At 41.8% G+C, this 20111-nt stretch overlaps 1 protein-coding gene across 2 annotated transcripts in view; it reads right to left on the reverse strand.

Annotated features, from left to right (window-relative positions):
- Nucleotides 1–1616: 1616 nt before the first annotated feature.
- IL7R (interleukin 7 receptor) overlaps nt 1617–20111 on the reverse strand; it is a 29164-nt gene continuing 10669 nt past the window's right edge. Inside the window, exons 3-8 of one of the 2 annotated variants that reach the window (XM_032627697.1) lie at nt 14591–14748; nt 9455–9612; nt 8273–8441; nt 6703–6796; nt 5682–5757; nt 1617–5173 (exon numbers count right to left, since the gene is read on the reverse strand). In XM_032627697.1, the coding sequence (XP_032483588.1) occupies nt 4670–5173; nt 5682–5757; nt 6703–6796; nt 8273–8441; nt 9455–9612; nt 14591–14748 (1159 nt within the window). In that variant the 3' untranslated portion in view covers nt 1617–4669. Of the gene's footprint in view, nt 5174–5677; nt 5758–6702; nt 6797–8272; nt 8442–9454; nt 9613–14590; nt 14749–20111 lie in introns of both variants that reach the window. The other variant, XM_032627698.1, reaches the window with a different exon arrangement.

Below are 20111 nucleotides of genomic sequence, written 5' to 3' on the forward strand. Positions count from 1 at the left end.
TGAATGAACCTGCACACTCCATTCTCTCTCTGAGATACATTGACACCTACATCGGGATTTGGCGGCTGGCAGGTTTATCTCTAGTGCCCAGCAAGTAAGGTATAAACTCACCCAGGTCGGTTGTGTGTGTTCCCAAACTCATTTAGTCCAGTCGGACTTGTTACTGTAATTACATGATGCAAGCTGGCAAAATGTGAGCGTGCAAAGAAGGACTGCTGCTGATCTAGGAGCACTACTGAAATGGTTTGAAGAGACTTGATAAAGGCATATTGAGAGAATATTGCTAGCAAACAGGGTGGGAAAAGTGATGGTAAGAGACTGGAGTGGGGAGATAAAGCTAGGCATCTACATTTAGATATCTTCTAAAGTGTTTGAAAGTTCTTTTCCGTCTTAAAGAAAGCAAAACTAGAAGGAGTAGATGAAGTGTTCCTGGTGTGTATTACTTAAGAAAGACAACATGGAACTACAATCAATGACCCCAGAGGAACAGCCTTGGCCTTGTAATAAAAGAGGGATGAATGGGCATCCACTCATATGTTTTAAATTCAAATAAGATGTTCAAGGTAGACACATATTGTTTTTTGACCAAAGTGTCCTGTGTCTGACTCTTGGAAGTAACCACCAACACCCTACTGTTCCCAACTGAGACAGATGAGAAGACATTACCTACTGTATTTGTAACTCCCCAGATGGTCCAGGCTCTCTCTAAGCTCCATCACTTTGAACATGCTGTTTCGTCTGCCGGGAAATGCCCTCTCTCTACTCCAGGCTCAGTTAGCTGGCACTCTCCTATTTACTCTGCACTTCCTTCACGCCACCTCTTCTTCGTGCTTCTTCCCTAACGCGTCCTTGGCTGTCCTTGTTTTCCTCACCCAGCAGTAGAAGGTCCTTCCTACATTTGAGGAGCTCCCGGCTCTGTGAAGCAGAGCCTGCCTCTCACTGCAGAAGAGGCAAATACCAGCTATTCTCTGCCCCGACTCCCACTGCTGGTGCCCAGACACAGGACGAGGCATAGCTGCTTTCAGCCACAGGCTCCTGCCCTGCCTTTAAACCAGAGCTGGTGATGTGCAGCTCTGGGACGCTGCTGTCGAGTCTGCTCTGGAGCGGGTGGTGGCAGTGAAGGGCTGTTTCCTATTTCTGGAGGTGCCAGTGGTTGAGATGCGGGATGGCTCTGTGGCCTCCGTGTGTTTGGTTTTTTGGCCCTCCCAGGTATTCTGGGAGCCCCCTGATAGCCTCTCATAAATTCCTTTCCTGCTCAAATTAGCTAAAGCTGTTTCCTATTTGCCTAAAGCTAAGATTCATGGCTGATATTTTGACTCATCACCCCCATATGACATTGTCGACTGTTCCAATGTGTCTTTGTCCCCGTGTGATTGCAAGCTGGCGACATCCCACCTCATCTCCATCACCCCAGTGCCCAGCCTAGTGCAAAGTAATGCAGAGCAGATCCTCAACGAATTGCTAATTCATTAATTTGTAAATGAATTACTTAATCGATGAAAAAAGTTTCCTCTGAAAATCTCAGTCCATAAAGTAACAGCAGATGACATCGGGATGTTTCCAGTGGCTGAGGAGAAGCATGGCCCATTTTGGTTATCCTTTTATTCGTATTTCTCATAGAAGACAAGTGCAGTCACAGAGAGTTCCATAGTGTTTAATTAAATATATGACTGTAACACACATCGGATACTTATAATACACTTAGCAGCACTGCAAAATGTTTGTAATGCATGTGGAAGTACACAGTCAAATCAGAGACTTTCGGTGTAGTGAACAATGGATATTTTAAAGAATAACCCCGAAGAGAAACAACGGGACTGGCAGAAATGCCATCTGATCTCCATCATTCCAGCTGTCTGATCACATATGCTCACTGCCTTCCTGACCAATTCTAAGTCTTGTAGCCTCTCTACAAATGCTCTGAAAACACAAGCATGCACATCTGAAACAGCCCACACTTGGCTTTTCTGAAGCAAATTCCCCTGGAAATGAGAATGAAGGGAGAGGCAAAGGCTGGTAGAAAGTCAGTCGAATAAGCCAGGGTGCCCTAGATTCAGACATGGTTGTTTAATTGACCAAATTACTTATCAGTTTTCTTTTCATTTCACGCCATATAGAACTAGCAGTTTGCATCTCTGATTTATGCACTGTCTCTGACCAGGAGTTTTTCTTTCTTAATGAAATCCCAAAGTGGGCTGGTCAGAACAAATTTGTAATCTTACATTATACAGTATATAATCAAGCGTTAGCAGCAGTTATGATTATAAGAGTATGATACATAGATTTTACATACCTCCGGTAACAGACAGACATTCACACACTGAATTCAAATGATAATCTATGCTAACAGGATTTTAAAGCTGGAGGGACCTTGATCTTCCTTGAGACTTATCCCCTCCTTTCTTTGAGAGATTGTTTATTTACGTGAGGGATACAAACTTACAGCTTCCAGTCCTGACTTAACATGTAAGGTTGAGTAACTTACCTGTCCTGTCTGTGTCCCCATTTTCACACAAGGCAAAGATAATAATGGTAAGTACTTCATAGGACCTCTGTGAATAAGATGCAAGACAGCTAGGCTGGGCGTGAGGTTTCCTGTGATGACCTCTTCCTCGAGACTTGGCTCACGTTTCTACAGAAGGTAAATAACCCACCTCTGCCTGGTGGAAGATGTCTTCTGCCCACACGCCAGGCAGATTCTGCTTTTCTTCCACAAAGATGTGAACCACTCTTGTGGCATTTTCCCTGCCTGTCTTCCAGCAGGGAGCTTTGAACATGCCTCCATGACCGCATTTTGTGTTATAATGATTTGTTTGCAAGCTACCTTTCATTAGATTTTTCACTTTGTGAGGGCAGGGTCCCAACCTTGTTTGTCTTAGACCTCCCAGCCTACCACTGTGGTTGGCACAGAGCAAGCTTTCCATAAATACTTGTCAAGAAAACGGAAGGGGTAACGCTTACAGAGGTGCTTTGAAAAATCACAGAAGTGCTGAGCAAATCTAAGGGATTATGGGACTATAGTCATTGCTAGTGATTCAGAGAAAAGCACTGGAAGGTACAACACTGAACTAGTCTGATTATCATTAGGTCTCTCAGCCAACAGATAAGGTCTATTAGTCCACTCTTTAAAACTCACTTCACAGACATCACAAAATAAAACCAAAAAGAAAATTTTAAAAATTAAAAGCACTTAATCTCCCGCCAAACAAACTAAAAACACAACAAAGAAAAAAGGCAAAACATAAATGACAACAATGAGGACAAACTCCCAAACAACAATATCAATCCTGGACAGATGTCCTTCTTGATCTGTGTACACCCGGAGTGGCGATGGGGATGGTATGGGGGCCTGTGTAGAGGCATCAGCTGCACTGCCTTGAGCTGAGACTGCTTCGCTGCCTTGATTTGGCTTGAGACAGCCTTTAAAAATTTATCTGGACCAAGAAATGCAAGAGGACCCATGTCAGATGTTCTCTATATCTTCGGGAAAATGGCCACAGTCGGCTCACTCACTGCATGGGCTTGTAATTCCTTCTCCCTGAAGTTTTGTGGCAACATTCACGGTGATAGAAATCAGGATGGTGGATGGATTTGGGTTGGGAAGTCTCTACGCATATAGAAACATTATTTCCTGGCTCACGGCTCGAACGCACCAGTGTCCTGAGTCAGTAACAGGTTCTTCCATCATCAATGGATGCCCCTGGGTGGGAGGAGCAAGTGGATCGTGCTCTTGATAACTAAAAATAGAAATTCCAGGCTTCTAGTTGATTCTCTCTTGAGCACTTTTTCAGAAAAATGGAATAAAATGGTCTTTGTGGCTTCGTCTTACCTTCTCCACTTTTTGTAGACATGGCTGGCCATGGTGCCTCATATGTCATGAGGCCATTCCTCTCGCCCCCTGTCTTCCTTGTAGCCTTTTCAGTTCGGGTGACCATAGGTCCCCATTTGCCTGGGACTGTCCCGGTTTACGCTTGTTGTCCTGGAGTGATTATTTATAACTTCCCCTTTCACTTGCAAAAGTGACCCAGTTTGGACAATACACTATACAGTCACCCTGTTCTAAGTGAGGTCTGGCGCTCGAGAGTGGGACAGTCCCTAGTTAAGAGGAAGGCACATGACTTGGAGGAGATGCAGTTAGACTCCTGGGCAGGAAATCTTGATTCTATTCCTTGCTGAGTGGGGAGCATGGATAAGCTAATTTAAGCCACAGTTTCATCATCTGTAACATAGAGAATGATACTAATCGCACCCACCTCCCAGGATTATTGTGAGGACGCAGTGCGAAGATGTGTAGAGCATGTAGAATAGCATTGTGTACATAGTGAGTCCTGATAATGGTATCTCTTATTCTAATTCTCCTCTCCTTCTTTCTTCCGTTGCTCCCTTTTGCCCTCCCCACCCTTCCATCTTTTCCTCCACCCTTTCTTTCACGCTTTTCTGCTTTTTTTCCTTTCTGAAATAAATGAATCATTGCATTGCCTGAAGCAGAATGCCCCTGCCTCCTGTCTCTTGCCACTGAAGCAGGGAGGTGTGGTCGAAACACTGTTTCAGAATCCTGTGGACCATGTCGAGGGGCTGCTTTCATTTTGTCTTCTTTGTGCTGTGAGCGAGAGTGGGACTCGGTTATCTTTGTTCATCATGATGGTTCTGGCCATCGATTTCTTGCAATTCACTGGTTTTGGTAGAAGCTGGACATGGTGACATAGGCTTCTTCTTGACTTGATCCCAAGGAAGTGAGGATGGACTGCCCCTGGGCAGCAGGGTTCAATGTCAGGGTTCCGGGTTGGAATGGAAACAGAGGGGGCAGGGTGCTGTTTGTAGTTCCAGGGCCAAGCAGCAGGTCTTGGTACAGGAGAGGCCCATTCTTGCCACCTTCCTTGCAATCTGGGGACCTGGAGAAGGGGAGCCCAGGGGCATCACACACACTGATGTTCCCAGCCAGGCACCTGAATGACGACTCTCCTTTGAAAGATTTTGGGCTGATGCCTACATGCTCGGAGGGCCAGTTGGGGCCCTGCATACCCCCTCCGAGCCTCTGCTTCTCAGACTCTTCTAGCTGTGGAGGAAGAGGATCTTGCAGAAAGCCTTCTGCTTCGTCTCTAGCTTGAATGCCATCCACCTTATGAATCTGGCAGTCCAGGAAACTTTCAGGATTGAAACTCACATTCAAATTCTGCACAAAAAAAAAAAAAAAAAAAAAAAAAAAAAAAGAGAGAGAGGCATTAAGACTGCACCAGAGAGACACATCAGCAAATGTTCTGTTCAGGAAAAGAGCTCAAGAACTTTCCAACAGGGGTTTACCAGGGTATGTCAGAGAATTACCCACATGTTCTGGTTGACTCTTTGCCTCTGGAGGTGCTGTGATACTTCAGGGTCTGAAGTACCCCTGGGGAAGTCTGGGAAATTCTGAGACTTGTATTTCATTTTAGTTTCCCACCTCCAGGAACCTGCAGCTGGAATCTTATGAGGGACCCTAGTTATGTGATACATGAAAGACCGACACTTGAGGTTCAGCCATTCCTCATCCTGCAACGTCATTGGCAGCAACTCCTCTGCTCTGATTTTGGTGGAAGTGAGACATACTTTCAAAGTTACACAGGGAAATTGCTTTAGGGTGGTACTTTAGAAACTGGCTGCTGGGATGCCTCTGACATAGTGATGGAAGCACCAGACGCACTCACTTTTTTTGGTTTCTTGCACAGTTGTTCCAGAGTCTTCTTATGATCAGGGAGACTGGGCCATATGATAGGCTTGATTCTGAAATAAAAGGACGTTGAAGATATAATGAATGGTGGAGGGAGCAGGCACAGTAGACCTTCCCACTTACTCTGAGCCAGGAGTCAGAAAAGCAGATTTCTAGCCTTGGCTCTGCCACAACTAGGTGGGTGATCTTGGACAAGTGACTTGCTTTCTCTGGGCCTCAGAGTCCCACCAGTCCATGGCGGGGTTGGACCAGAGACCATTGTCACTGATCTACTCTGTGAACCAGACAACAATGATACACCCCTGGCCAAGAGCCCTGGAGAAAAGGAACAATAAGTCTTGGCAATGATGTAGCTATGAAACTAAAATCTGATCTGTTCATCTACTCCCCAAAATAGGCTTTGTCATCTTTCTTTTCTCATCATTGGCAGCAACTCCTCTGCTCTCATTTTGGTGGAAGTGAGACATACTTTCAAATTTACACAGGGAAATTGCTTTAGGGTGGTACTTTAGAAACTGGAGTATCTTGGGGGGGCGGCGGGTATGTGACCCTGCGTTGAGGGCATCTTCCTAAAACATTAATAACTCTACTGAAGTGTGTCTAAATGATGAAACAAGCATGGCCCTATCATGGGGTAGAATGCAAAAGTCTCATGAATTTGTGTGCTGAAAGCTAAGACCTCAGAAACATTCTGCATTTCCCATGGGTCCCTCCAGCTGCCCAGGCATTCTGGGAGGATGGCTCTTACCCACTGAGGACACTTGGGAGGAAAGGTTTGAGGGGAAGGATTTGCCCTATGCTCAGTTTATATATTTTTACCTCTTGTGAAATTAACTATGGAAATTCATCAGTGCCTGAGGATGAAGAGGGATATAGGGCCCTGCAATTCCTGAAATGTCTTATTCCCCTTTGCAGTTTTCTCATCATTAAACAGGACTAGAGCTCTGACTGTCTGGAATCCCACATCAACACTCTCTTGATTAGTTAAAGAAATTCACCTTTTTTCCCACAACACACAGGCCAGAACGAGCATCAGAGCCACAGAGAAGAAACTCAGAATGATGATAATTAGTAAAACAGGATCCATCTCCCCTGGAAGGCAAGGACAGATCTTGGTTAGCGATCATGAAGCGTGCCGTGGGGGAGACCTTCAGGATGCTTTGAGTTTATTTAGTAACTTGGGCCCATTTATTATTTCGTGAAAGTTGCTTTTCAGTAAACAGGATGATGTACTAGCTTTTATGGGGAAATTTGGGCTTCAGTAAGTGACCGTGTTGCTGACAAAGCCTCTGTTCACTGGTGCTGAATAGAAACGTGGAGACAGAGTTTTGGGTGAAATAGAAAAGAGTAGCTTTTATTGCTTTGCCAAGCAAATGGGGCCACAGCGGGCTAATGCCCTCAAGACTACGTGACCCACCCTGGAGGGGGTAGTGAGGAGTCTTAGAGTGTTCAAGGAGCAGGGCATAGCCAGCTTGTGGACATTCTTCTGATTGGTTGGTGGGGAGGAAATGGGGAGTCAGCATCATCAACCTTCTGGTTCAAAACAGTCTAGGGTCTACGTTCTTGTGGTCAGCAGTTTTCATCTGGTAGGGGGGTGCTTCCTGTTAAAAACAACTTAGGAATGTGTGTCAGGCCTTTATCTGTATCTCTCAGGGAACCATGAGTTCGGTGGCAGATGTGGCGGATTTATAATCCATAAATTGTTACCAGTTCCCCAGCCCAATAGCTATTCTTTGTTTCTACACCTTCACATTTCTCAATCATTAACTCTTGAGTCAGCCTTTCACTTCAAAAGACAAGGACACCGGAGCTTGTACACGGTTTCAGCACCGACTTAGGTGACCAGGTCCAGAACATCTGTCACTTGGAATTTAAAAGTGACCTAACATTAAAGACAGCAGCACCCCCTGCCTAACTTCCACCACCAAGAGAGAGAAGCTGAGCAGAGGAATGATGAGAGATGCTCTACCCTGCAGCCTCAGCAATTCCTAGGGTAAGGACGGGAGGCTGGTGCAGCAGAGCTGTTCCGTGCATCCCCCAAAGGGAAGGTATATGTGGGGTGCTCTGGGTCCCCAGTGGTCTGCCTGAGCTATGCCCTTTGGTTCTTCTGGCTGTTCTCAGTTCCTAGACCCCCAGGATATCTTCATTATTCTAGAAAAGGAGACATGGGAAAGCCACACCAGCCTACCCATCTGCCACTCTCTATGGTATTCCCTAGAGGGACTTGGCGGGACCGGCCATTGGGATCCCAGTCTGAATTGGTCAACTAGAGGTAGTGGGTGGGAATTTTGTTCAGAACTAGTGGCTCCCAGGAGTGCCCAGGACAGTAAAGTCCAGACAGCCTACATCAGCTGATCAGTGACTAAGAGCCCTACTCCCACCCCTTCTTCGTTCTTCACAAAAGGGGCAAAGATGGCAGGTCATTTTTCAAAGAAAGTGTAAGAATGCCCTCTGGGGAGTCCTAACTTGTGGGTTTGTTTCATCTCTCTGGCTCTCACTGTCTCTCACAGACTTTGACATGCAAAGCACTATGGGGGTGGGGGGGAACAGACTCCAGTCACTTCTCACCTGGGTCATTGGTCTCTGGAGTTCTGAAGTGGAAACTTGGGCTCCATTCACTCCAGAAGCCTTCAAAATAGTTGGTGTTAGGGATGGACCGAACTTTAATCTCATACATTGCATTGGGTTGTAGCTTTCTCTGTAGGAGCATCAGCTTTGTACTGGATAAATTCATGTGCTGAAGAGCAAAAAAAGGCCACTACATTTTTAAGGTGGAAAAAGAGGTGGTGCTCACATCTCCCAAATCATTTCAAGTTGAGTGTCTTTAGTCATGTGGGCACTCTCTGGAGGTTCTCTCATATTTGTTAGCAAAAGGAGCTCTGACGTGGAGGGGTTGGAAGCAGAATTGGGGCAGGGTGTGTGAGCTCACAAACAATGCTGCAAGTGGTCAAGGAGGGCAGTGATAAAATGGGTCTTTTTCTTTATTCATGTGAGTTGGGTTCTCCCAGTCAGGGAGGGTATAAATCACTCCCAGGCTCCCGCCTTCCTTTCCACACTCTAATCTCTTCTTTTTCTTTCCCTCCCATTTCACATCCCATGGAGAGATGAAAGGGAATGGTAAGGTTAGTGAGCAAGAATCATTTTCCTCTGGAAAGATATAATTCTACATTGTGAATAGCAATATAGAGACAGAGTCTCTCCAATAATGTGTGTCATCCTTAGGAGGAAAAAGTACTCTATCAATTAGATGGGTAAAAAGTAATACCTATGGTTATGTACATTTAGATTTATTTGATTATTAGTTTTTTATACTTATTGAAATTATATATTTTCTATTTTGTGAGACATTTCCAACTTTCTTGCTAATTTTTCTATTGTCATATTTGTCCTTTTCTTAATGATTCATAAGACCTTTTTATATTTTAAGAATATTAACCATCTGTCAGTTGTATGTGTGGTAATTTAAGACCAATTTCTTTTTTTTTTTTTTTTGTGGTTCGCGGGCCTCTCACTGCTGTGGCCTCTCCCGTTGCGGAGCACAGGCTCCGGACGTGCAGGCTCAGCGACCATGGCTCATGGGCCCAGCCGCTCTGTGGCATGTGGGATCTTCCCGGACCGGGGCACGAACCCGTGTCCCCTGCATCGGCGGGCGGACTCTCAACCACTGCGCCCCCAGGGAAGCCCTATTAAGATATTTTTATATACATCTTCATAAATTTTATAACGTATAAATGTAGTTGACCTACATACCATCCAATCATTTTCATTTTTTTCCTGACGGTAGGCTACCTCATGCATTAATTCTTTCACATACTTCTTTTGTAAGTGCGATGTATTAAATGTCACCTCAAAGTCATTTGCTCCCTTGCGATAGACGACTCTTATGTCAAAAGGAGCCTCAGGTTTAACTGAAAAGGAAAAAGAAATGAAGTCATTCCATAGGGTAGTCAAGGAAATAATTATAATTTTTAAAGTTCATCTACTCTGAAAATCACATTCCTATTCTGGGTCAGTAAAAACCATTTCTTCTTCTTCCCGGTTCAAAGCCTGACTACATTTCCCAGCCTCCCTTGCAGTTGGGTGTGTTCTTGTGAAGGATGTGGGTGGAAGTGATGTGCACCGCCTCCCTTCCTGGCCCAGAAACCCCACATGTGTGACCCCATGCTCGGTCCCCTTCTGCCACTTGGAGCCATATGTTGAAGAGAGTGGAGCCCCAGGATGGAGGAGCCCTGAATGTTGCTTGAAGGAGCACCACCCACAGGTTAGAAACACCCATTTTGGCTCTTACATGAGCAAGAAATAAAGTTATGGTGGTGGAGATATATGTTTTAGGGCGTATTGGTTACAGTAGCTAGTGCTAATTTTATGCAGAAAACATATTCTCTTCTCCTTTTGAGTACTAGAGGACTTGTTCCTAACTAGCCCCGAAGCAGGAGAATTTGAACTTTGAGTCTTCATTATTCCGCTAAAACTGGGGGCCTAACACCTCATCTCAGTTACATGGAAACTGGGGATCTGCATCCTGGCCCTGCCTCGTAACTTCTGGTGTAACTGCAGGTTGCCTGCTCCTTCAGTCTTGTTTGCTTTAGCTCTAAACTCCTCTCTGGCTTCTTCCTCCTGCCTACCTGCCTAGGATCAGAGGCACCATATATGAAATACTGTGGGAGGGAGAGAGGTATTATTTCAGGCAGAACAAACCCAGAGAAAGGTACTGAAATCTTACGAGCACATGTGTGTCAGGACACCTCCCACCCTTGACTTGGGGTTTCCCTGTCTTGACCTCTTTGCTGTTCTTTCACTAAAGCCTGGGAACTTAGTTGTCTAGGGATGGGACAGCCACTTGTTTGCATGGCTGATCTCAGACAGAGATTGGGAGATGCACAGGTTAAAATCTAACCTAAACCTATTGTTAATGAGGGAGTGTTCATCACAACTTCACACAGTAGACTGAGCTGGATTCCAGCCTATATGATCTGGGCTTTAAGACTGACTTGCTGACCCAGTAAAATGAGCTCATGTGGTGAAGTTTGGCCCCCTTGTCATAATCACTTGCTCGTAGTGGTGGCTGCCTAAATGTCTCCTGCCTTGATTCCCCCAGAGGTACTGAAAAAGAAGAAGTGCTTCTTTCTTTACCCTTGGATGTCTTCTGCAATGGGAAGTTTACCCTTTTTTTACCCTTAGATGCACTATAAACAGGGAAGATACCCCAAAGGGAAGCAGGAGGAAAGGTAGTGGGTGTAGAGGAACAGAACAACAGAGAAGACTGTCAGTCCTTTGACACCAGCCAAGCCAGTTTCTACCTGCCATTCAAGGAAATGATTAAGATTCACATTCTCAACAAAACCTTTGACACTGAATCCCTTGCTGCATCCCCATCTCCCAAGGCCTCTCAAAAATGGAAGAATTCAGGGAAGAACAGACTAATGCTGATTACATACTTACTAAGTGCCAAGCTCTTAACTTATGCCATCTTGCATCAACACTCACTCATTGCCAGTATACTGATGAGGAAACTGAGTCTGAGGGGTTAATTAGCTAAGTTCAGCCCCCATAGGATGAGTTAAGATGTAAATCCAATTCTGTCTGATCCTGAGTCTCACTCTCCTTCATTTATTTATTTTTTAAAAAATTTATTTATTTATACAGTAGGTCCTTGTTGGTTATCTATTTTAAATATAGCAGTGTGTACATGTCAATCCCAAACACCCAATCTATCCCTCTCCCCTCCCCTTCCCCCCGGTAACCATAAGTTCATCCTCTAAGTTTATCCTGTGAGTCTGTTTCTGGTTTGTAAATAAGTTCATTTGTATGGAGAACAGTATGGAGGCTCCTTAGAAAACTAAACACAGAGCTACCATATGATCCAGCAATCCCACTCCTGGGCATATATCTGGAGAAAAACCTGCTTCAAAAGGATACATGCACCCCAATGTTCATTGTAGCACTGTTTACAGTAGCCAAAACGTGGAATTAACCTGTCAATTGACAGAGGAGTAGATAAAGAAGATGTGCTATATATATACACAATGGAATATTACTCAGCTATTAAAAAGAGTGAAATAATGCCATTTGCAGCAACATGGATGGACTTGGAGATGATCATACTAAGTGAAGTAAGCCAGACAGAGAAAGACAAATATCATATGATATCACTTATATGCAGAATCTAAAAAGTGATACAAATGAATTCTCTCTCCTTCATTGAGCTTTTATTTCTGTGCTCAGCTCTATCCCACTGGCTTGTTCAGGCTCTCCCCACACAGGTCTTCTTCTAAACCCAATGGTACATTTGAGCAAATTAGAAAAGGATGCTCATTCCTCAAGCAACATCTTAAAAAGTTCATTTATTCTCGGCACAACTTGAACTATTATATGAATTTACCCTGACAAGAAAAGGGGGGAGACAGAAGCTGCCCCTCCAGACTGGGGACCCACACCTAAAGAAGGAGTTGTGAGTGAGGGGACTGGTGGCTGCAGGGGACCTTTGGCTCTGGGGTTTAATCAGCAGCATCTAATGTCAATTTAGTTAAATAACAGTTCTATTAATGAACTGTAGCATCAGGAACCAGAAGACGATGCTACTGGGAGACACGCCTCCACCACCGCTCATGCTGCTTGCCCAGGCTTGCTTTCCAAAGCCCCGAGGTGGTCACAGCACCCATTTGTACACCTATGCTACCAGCAGAGTGCACACCCTGTCTCTCCTCTGGTGCCTCAGAGGTGGCGGCCGGTCAGGTTTTCCATCTGCCGGGTGGTACAGAATGTGGACTTCGAAGAGCACTGGGCATATGAGATCTGGAGAGTCCGATGGGGCAGACTGCCACCAAGAGCCTGTGGGCGTGCCCTGAGTGTCCACATGCTCACGCACTAAGACGCATGTGGGCCCTCTGTGCTGGGGTGGGTTTCCGTAAGAAGGGGCTCTCCCCTGGGGCTTCAGGACTGTGTCACAGGACTGAGTCTCTGCCCTCTCTGCCTGCTCTCCGAGAGTAAATACATATTTGCAAAGTAAATGATGAACTTCTAGATATAGTGCCCTGCGCACAAACTGAACATCCATCCATAGCAGCCTAGTCTCCAAATGACCAAAACTCAGCTTGCTTGTGTCCCAATACTCAGAGATATCCTGTCGTGCCACCGCCCCTAAGCACTCACACTGGTCGTGACTAATGTCTCTTTTCTACTCTACCTCTGCTTTTTCTACAAGATGACTGTTCAAACATGGAGCTTCTGCTTTCGCCCTTTACTATATTAGTGGTACAAAACCGAGACTAGATTCCAAGTTTCTCTTTGTCACCTCTAATGAGTATTGCTCTCTTACCTTTAATTTTCTTTTAGGAGGGTGAAGGGAGGAGGTTGAGAAGAGGGAGAGACAGAGCCATAGTATTTAAAACCAGAAAGAGAATGCACCTCTTCAATCACTTTGAACAGTTTTCTCCCTACATATATGGTTTCACTTGTAAATCTCCATAGGTAGAATGAATACAAGAAGTTAGGATTCCATTGCACTGATATACCATAACTGGCTTAGACATTCCCCTCTACCAGGGTATCTCTGAGGTTTTGAAAAAGAACCTTTTTTACCTCAGTGTGATGAATCTGTAAGTAATGGGAAGACTTTTTGTGTCTATATTCCCAGTCTTTCTGATCATTTTATTTGCTTGGTAACCGAATGGTGAATTGGTAATTAATACTGACTTATAACCTGATAATCGAATGGATTTACTGAAATCCATGATTCATATTATTATGTATATTATATAGAACCAAGGGAGACATATATATAAATTTAGCAATTCAAATTGTACTTTTTTGGGAATATAATAATTATCACTTTTTCTGGCCAAGTGTAATATGTATATTCTACATACATATTACACTTTGTATGTATATTCTAGGCCAAATCAGATATGACTATGCATCACTCAATAGTGAGTCTCCTAGGAAGGTGTGATGGTAATTTCATGTGTCAACTTGGCTAGGCTATGGTCCCCAGTTGTTTGGCTAAATACTAATCTAAAGGTATTTTTTTTTTTTCTTTAAAGACATGACTAACATTTGAATCAGGAGACTTTGAGTAAAATAATTACTCTCTAAAATGTGGTAAGCCTCATTCAATCAGATGAAGGCTTTAAAAGCAAACACTGAGGTTCCCTGAAGAAGAAGCAATTTTGTCTTAAGAATGCAACATAGAAATGCTGTTTGAGTTTCCAGACTGCCTGGTCTGCCCTCTGGACTCAAAACCACTATATCCACCCTTACCTGAATTTCTAGCCTTCTGGCTTGCCCTACAGATTTCAGACTTGCCAGCCCCTAAAATCATGGCAGTCAATTCCTTAAAATGAATCTCTTTTTCTCTATCTATCTATCTATCTATCTATCTCTCATCTATGTATCTATGTATATCCATCTATCCTATTGGCTCTGTTTCCTCTGGATAAGTCTAATACAGAAGGCATATTTACTTTTAAAAATAACTTGATAATTTTGCTAAATACACTCACAGGTAGGTATGTGGGGAGAAGATTACAAGGAATTCAGGAAAAGGTAAGGTGAGGAAGGAAAAGACGCGTGTGGGTGAAGTACAGGAGGCCCAGCTCCAGTTAGACACTTCACACAGATGAACTCTTCCTGCAATCTGTAAGTGTCAATCACCCTTTTTCATAGCTCAGTTTGAAGACCCTCAGAGTTCTCTCACAGTAAGAATAAATAGCATAAGCTTCAAACTTTCATTTCTCTTAAGAAATTATATGCATTAGAGAATTTGATATTTTCTATTGTAAATAGTTTTCATGATTTGTCTACTTTAACATACAGAAAGTTCAGACACAGATATCTGTCTTCCGATATCTGAAAAATGGTGACATACCCCCATATACAACTTCTTACCTATTTTGACTATGTTCATTTTTTTGCAAGTCATGCTTTTTCTTCCAAGCTTCACACATATTTTACTGTCTCCAATCAGTAAGAATTTCTTTGTCTTGATGAGATACATCCCTTGCAGTTTATTAAAACTCAGGCAATCTACCTCCAAAAGGGCCCCACTGTAGAAACAAAAAAGGAATTTGTCTTAATTCAAGTAGGAGTTTCTGTGTAGAAGGAATAGCGTCACATCTACTTTTCATTTGTGTGGCTTTAAATTTGTCCATAGGGTAGATGCATATTTGAGAGAGAGAGAATTAAAATAAAATAGCTTTTTGCTGCCATTATAATCAGCATTGATTTACTCAGGCATTAGATGCAATTGAACCTGAAATAGTTAAAGCATGTTCATGAAAATAATGGAAAATTCTTATCTTGTAATAACTGATTGTTAGAAGATAAGTACTTTCTTTAGGTGGGAAGGTAATTTCTTTTTTTGATATCCTGCAGGAATAAATTGAAAAAATAAAGCCTGTAAAGAAATATTGACAAAAAAAGGGTTAAAGGAAATAATAAAATAGTCTAAAGGATTATATACATAAAACCATATACACTTAATGGGTAATTTGGGAATTTTCATAGGTAATTTTGGCTGAGCTCCACTTTTAACTCATCAACAGACTTTAAAATCAACCCTTCTCCCCATGTTCCTTAGATTAAATGTTCTAGGAATTGAATTCTGTCACTTCTGTGACCTCCTATTCCCAATGAAAATCAGGCTTTCAGGAAACGGAAGAAAAGAGAATGTTGCCTACTATGCGACCACATCAAAAGCTCCAAATTGTACTCTTTTTAAAAATTCCTATTTTCAAAAGAAAGTATGTTTTAGTTCCAGTAGTGGCAGAGTAGCTTATATCACACTAACCATCAACATATAATTACTAAAAACGTGGAGCAAGATATTTTTGAAAATACTATTTAAAAGCATTGGAGAAGAACCAAAAGCAGGCAGACACTAGGAGAATTTAATTCTTTAGAAAAGGGTGGATTAGATCCTTGTTTTTAGGTTGTATTTTTTTTTCGGTACGCGGGCTTCTCACTGTTGTGGCCTCTCCCGTTGCGGAGTACAGGATCCGGACACGCAGGCTCAGCGGCCATGGCTCACGGGCCCAGCCGCTCCACGGCATGTGGGATCTTCCCGGACCGGGGCACGAACCCGCGTCCCCTGCATCGGCAGGCGGACTCTCAACCACTGCGCCACCAGAGAAGCCCTTGTTTTGTTTTATCTGAAGGCACTTCTCAGGTCACATTATGATGGGCATTTAGAATCTAACAGAAGGACACAGTTTTACTGTCTTGAGAAGTTAGAGGACAGAGTTTCGGTTGGCCTGAGTGGCTGGGTATTTTTAAGGGAGAAAAGCCTAGAAATGAGGAAACTTTAGACATAGAAGACACAAAGTCTGCATATAAACTCTGCTTAAATTATTATATGTCCCCTTAATTGTGCAGATGTGGAGGAAAATCCAAGGAAACCATGGCAATAGCTAGATGGCTCTAGAAGGAACTAAGAAGATATTTTTGGTGCTGCCTCAAAAGAAGAATTTGGAGATTAATCCAGCCAAGTTAACTGAGTAACAGAGTTAAAATTAACACTTGCCAGAGGAAGTTATCAGAATCCAATCAATCAATCAACAAAGCACCCTATTATCGATAGTGTCCTTCCTACATTCAAAAGCTGCTACAAAAGAGCAGAAATAGAAAAATGTGACAAATGGTGAAGATAAAAAGCAGTCAATGGAAACTGACACCAAGAGGACCTGGATGTTGGAACTAGCAGAAAAGAACGTTTCAACAGCTTTTGTAAATATGTTAAACAAAATATGGTCATAATTATTGAATGAATGCAGAATCTTAGTGGAGAAGTGGAAACTATAAAAGAGAACAAGATGAAAATACTATAACTGACAAGTACAAATTTAAAGTTTTAAAAAATGTACTGAATGTATGGGATGGATGTAATAGCAGATAGAAGGCAGAAGAAAAGGTTGGTGAAGCTGAAGATAGATCAATAGAAATTATTTAATCTAAAACAACAGAAAGTCTTATTGACCTGTGGGACAATATCAAGGTGATAAATAAATATGCAATTAGAGTTCCAGAACAAAAAGAAAGAATTTGGCTAAAAAATATTTAAAGAAATAATGTTCTCAAATTTCCCAAATGTAGCAAAAGGTATCAACTTTTAGGTTTAAAAAACTCAGCCAATCCAAGCAGGATAAATACAAAGGAAACCACACCTAGGTACATCATAGTCAAATGGCTGAAAAGCAAAGGCAAATAAGAAATCTTGAAAGCATCCAGAGAAAAGTATCACTTCTCATCAGAAATTATGTGAATGAGAAGACACTGGAATAATCTATTTAAAACTCTGGAAAGGGAAAAATATGTCCACTTTGAATCCTTACACTACAAAATATTCTTCAATAATGAAGGCAAAATAAGGATAGTTCCAGCTATATAAAAATTGAGATAATTTGTTTTAGGAAGTACTTTAGACCAAAGGGAGATAATAATAGGTGGAATTTCAGATCTACAGGAAGCAATTAGGTTTACCAGAATAAATAAAGAAGCCAATACATATTTTCTTCTCTTAAATTCTTTAAAGATAAAGATTGTTTAAAGCAAATACTGTAGCGTTATTGTGGCATTTACAGTATATGTAGGGACTTCCCTGGTGGTGCAGTGGTTAAGAATCCGCCTGCCAATGCAGGGGACAAAGATTGGGCTCTAGTCTGGGAAGATCCCACATGCTGTGGAGCAACTAAGCTTGTGAGCCACAACTACTGAGCCTGTGCTCTAGAGCCCATGAGCCACAACTACTGAGCCCACGTAACACAACTACTGAAGCCCACGCCCCTAGAGCCCATGCTCCGCAACAAGAGAGGCCACTGCAATGAGAAGCCTGCACACCGCAATGAAGAGTAGCCCCTGCTCTCCACAACTAGAGAAAGCCCATGCACAGCCATGAAGACCCCATGCAGCCAAAAAAACCCCCCCAAAACACAATATATGTAGATATAAAATATATGACAGTAGTACAAAGGGTAGAATGTGATAAGTACAACGATATTGTTGCAAGTTTCTTATATTTTACATGAAATAGTACATTAACTCTAAGAAAACTCTAAGAAATGGTTGAATATTGCAACAGTTAGAGTAATCTAAAAAGAGATAGTGCCCAAAAGTGAAAATAAGGAAGAGATTGAATGTTGCAATAGTTCTCTTTCTTTCAAAGAAGTTCAATTTATTATTAATAAGCTTTCCTACAAAGAAAACTTTATGCCCAGATAAAGCTAGTGAAATCTATTGTATATATACAAAATAGTGCCACTCCTACACAAATTCTTTCAGAAAATAGAGGAGAAATGAACGCCTCCCAACTTATTTTATGAAGTTAGCTCAAATCTGGTACAGAAAGCTGGCAAAAATATTACAGGAAAGAAATTTACAAATGAATGTTCCTCAAGAAAATGTCAATACATTGAATATTAACACATAATGATAAAGTGGGATGCATGCAGGAAATCAAGGTAGGTTCAACAATCAAAGATCAATCAATACAATTCACCACATGAACAGAATAAAAGGCATAAATAATCTGATCAACTCAAGTGATTAGAAAAAACATATGACAAAATTCAACATCCATTTATGATAAAACTCTCAGCAGACACATCCTCAACCTGATAAAAGGCATTTACAAAAGGTCTATAGTTAATAACATACCTAATGGTGAACTAGTGAACAGTTTTCTCCTAAGGTAAGGACAAGGCAGGAATATCTATTTTTCACAGTTTTTATTCAACAGTGCACTGGAGGTTCTAGCCGGTGCATAAGGCAAGAGAAACAAATAAAAATCACCAGTTTGAAAAGAAAGAAAATAAGACTTTCTTTACTTGCAGGCATGTTTGTTCACATGGAAAACTATAAAGGCTCTCCAACACAATCACAGGAGCGAATATAGTAAATTCACTAAGGTCGGTATACAAAAGTCAATTATATTTCTATAGACTAGTGTCCAAAAATTGGAAAATAAATTTAAAAAGTAATAGCTCCACTTATGATAGCAATAAAAACATAAAATGCTTAGAAATAAAATTAATAAAAGATGTTTAAGGCCTTTGCAATGGAAATTACAAAACATTCCTGAGAGGTATTAAAGGAGATCTAAATAAATAGAGAGCTGCATTCATGGATTAGCAAACTCAGGGCTGAAAAATGGAAATTTCCCCCAAATTGGTGTATGTAATTTTAATCAAAATCTCAGCAGGATTTAAAATAAGTCGGCAAGCTGATTCCAAAATTTATGTGGAGGGCTTCCCTGGTGGCGCAGTGGTTGAGAGTCCGCCTGCCGATGCAGGGGACACGGGTTCGTGCCCCGCTCCAGGAAGATCCCACATGCCGTGGAGCGGCTGGGCCCATGAGCCATGGCTGCTGAGCCTGCGCGTCTGGAGCCTGTGCTCCGCAAGGGGAGAGGCCACAACAGCGAGAGGCCCGCATACCGCAAAAAAAAAAAAAAAAAATTATGTGGAAACCCAAAGAACTCAGAATAGTCAAAACAACTTTGAAAAAAGTAGAACAAATAAGGAGGACACAGAGCACTTGATTTCAAACTTACTATAAAGTTATGATAATCAAGACAGTTTGGCATTGGCACAATGACAGAAATATTAATCAATGGAAAACATAGAGTGTTCAGAAATAGACTCATACACATAAGGTTACTTGATTTTAAAACATGCACTCAATCAATTCAATGGAAATAAATCTTTTCAGCAAATTGTCCTGAAACAACTGAGCAAATGTGTGGAAAATATGAACCTCAATCTCACAAAAATTAATTGGATATGGAGTATAGCTCTAAATTTAAAGATTAAAACTGTAAACTGATTAGAAGAAAACATAAGAAAATATCCTCCTAGATTTGAGTGTAGACAGACAGTCATCACACCAAAAACACTAAACATAAAAGAGAAAAATGAAATACATTGGACTTCATCAAAACGAAAACCTCCTGCTTATTAAAATATGTCATTAATAAAATGAAACGGCAAGCTACAGACTAGCAGAAAACAGTTGTAGTACATATATCTAACATCAGAATTGTATCCAGAACATATAAAGAATTCACATCCATCAATAATAAAAGGACAAATAATTCAATGAAAAAAGACAAAAGACTTTTAACAGATACTTGGCAAAAGAAGACATACAAATGGCCAACTGTACCTGAAAAGCTGGCCAACGTTATTTGTTATTTGAGAAATGTAAATGAAATCATGAGATACACTTTCAAAGCCAAATATTGGAAATGATGTGTAGCTCTCATACACTGCTGGTAGTAGAATGGTATAACCACTTCGGAAAACTTGTTGGGTAGTTTCTTATAACGTTAAATACACACCTACCCTGTGATACAGTAATTCACTCTGGGGTTTTTACCTCAGAGAAATGAAAATATGTACCAACAAACTGATTTGTATAA

The sequence above is a fragment of the Phocoena sinus genome, chromosome 3, assembly GCF_008692025.1.
Source record: "Phocoena sinus isolate mPhoSin1 chromosome 3, mPhoSin1.pri, whole genome shotgun sequence".
NCBI classification, from domain to species: Eukaryota; Metazoa; Chordata; class Mammalia; order Artiodactyla; family Phocoenidae; genus Phocoena; species Phocoena sinus.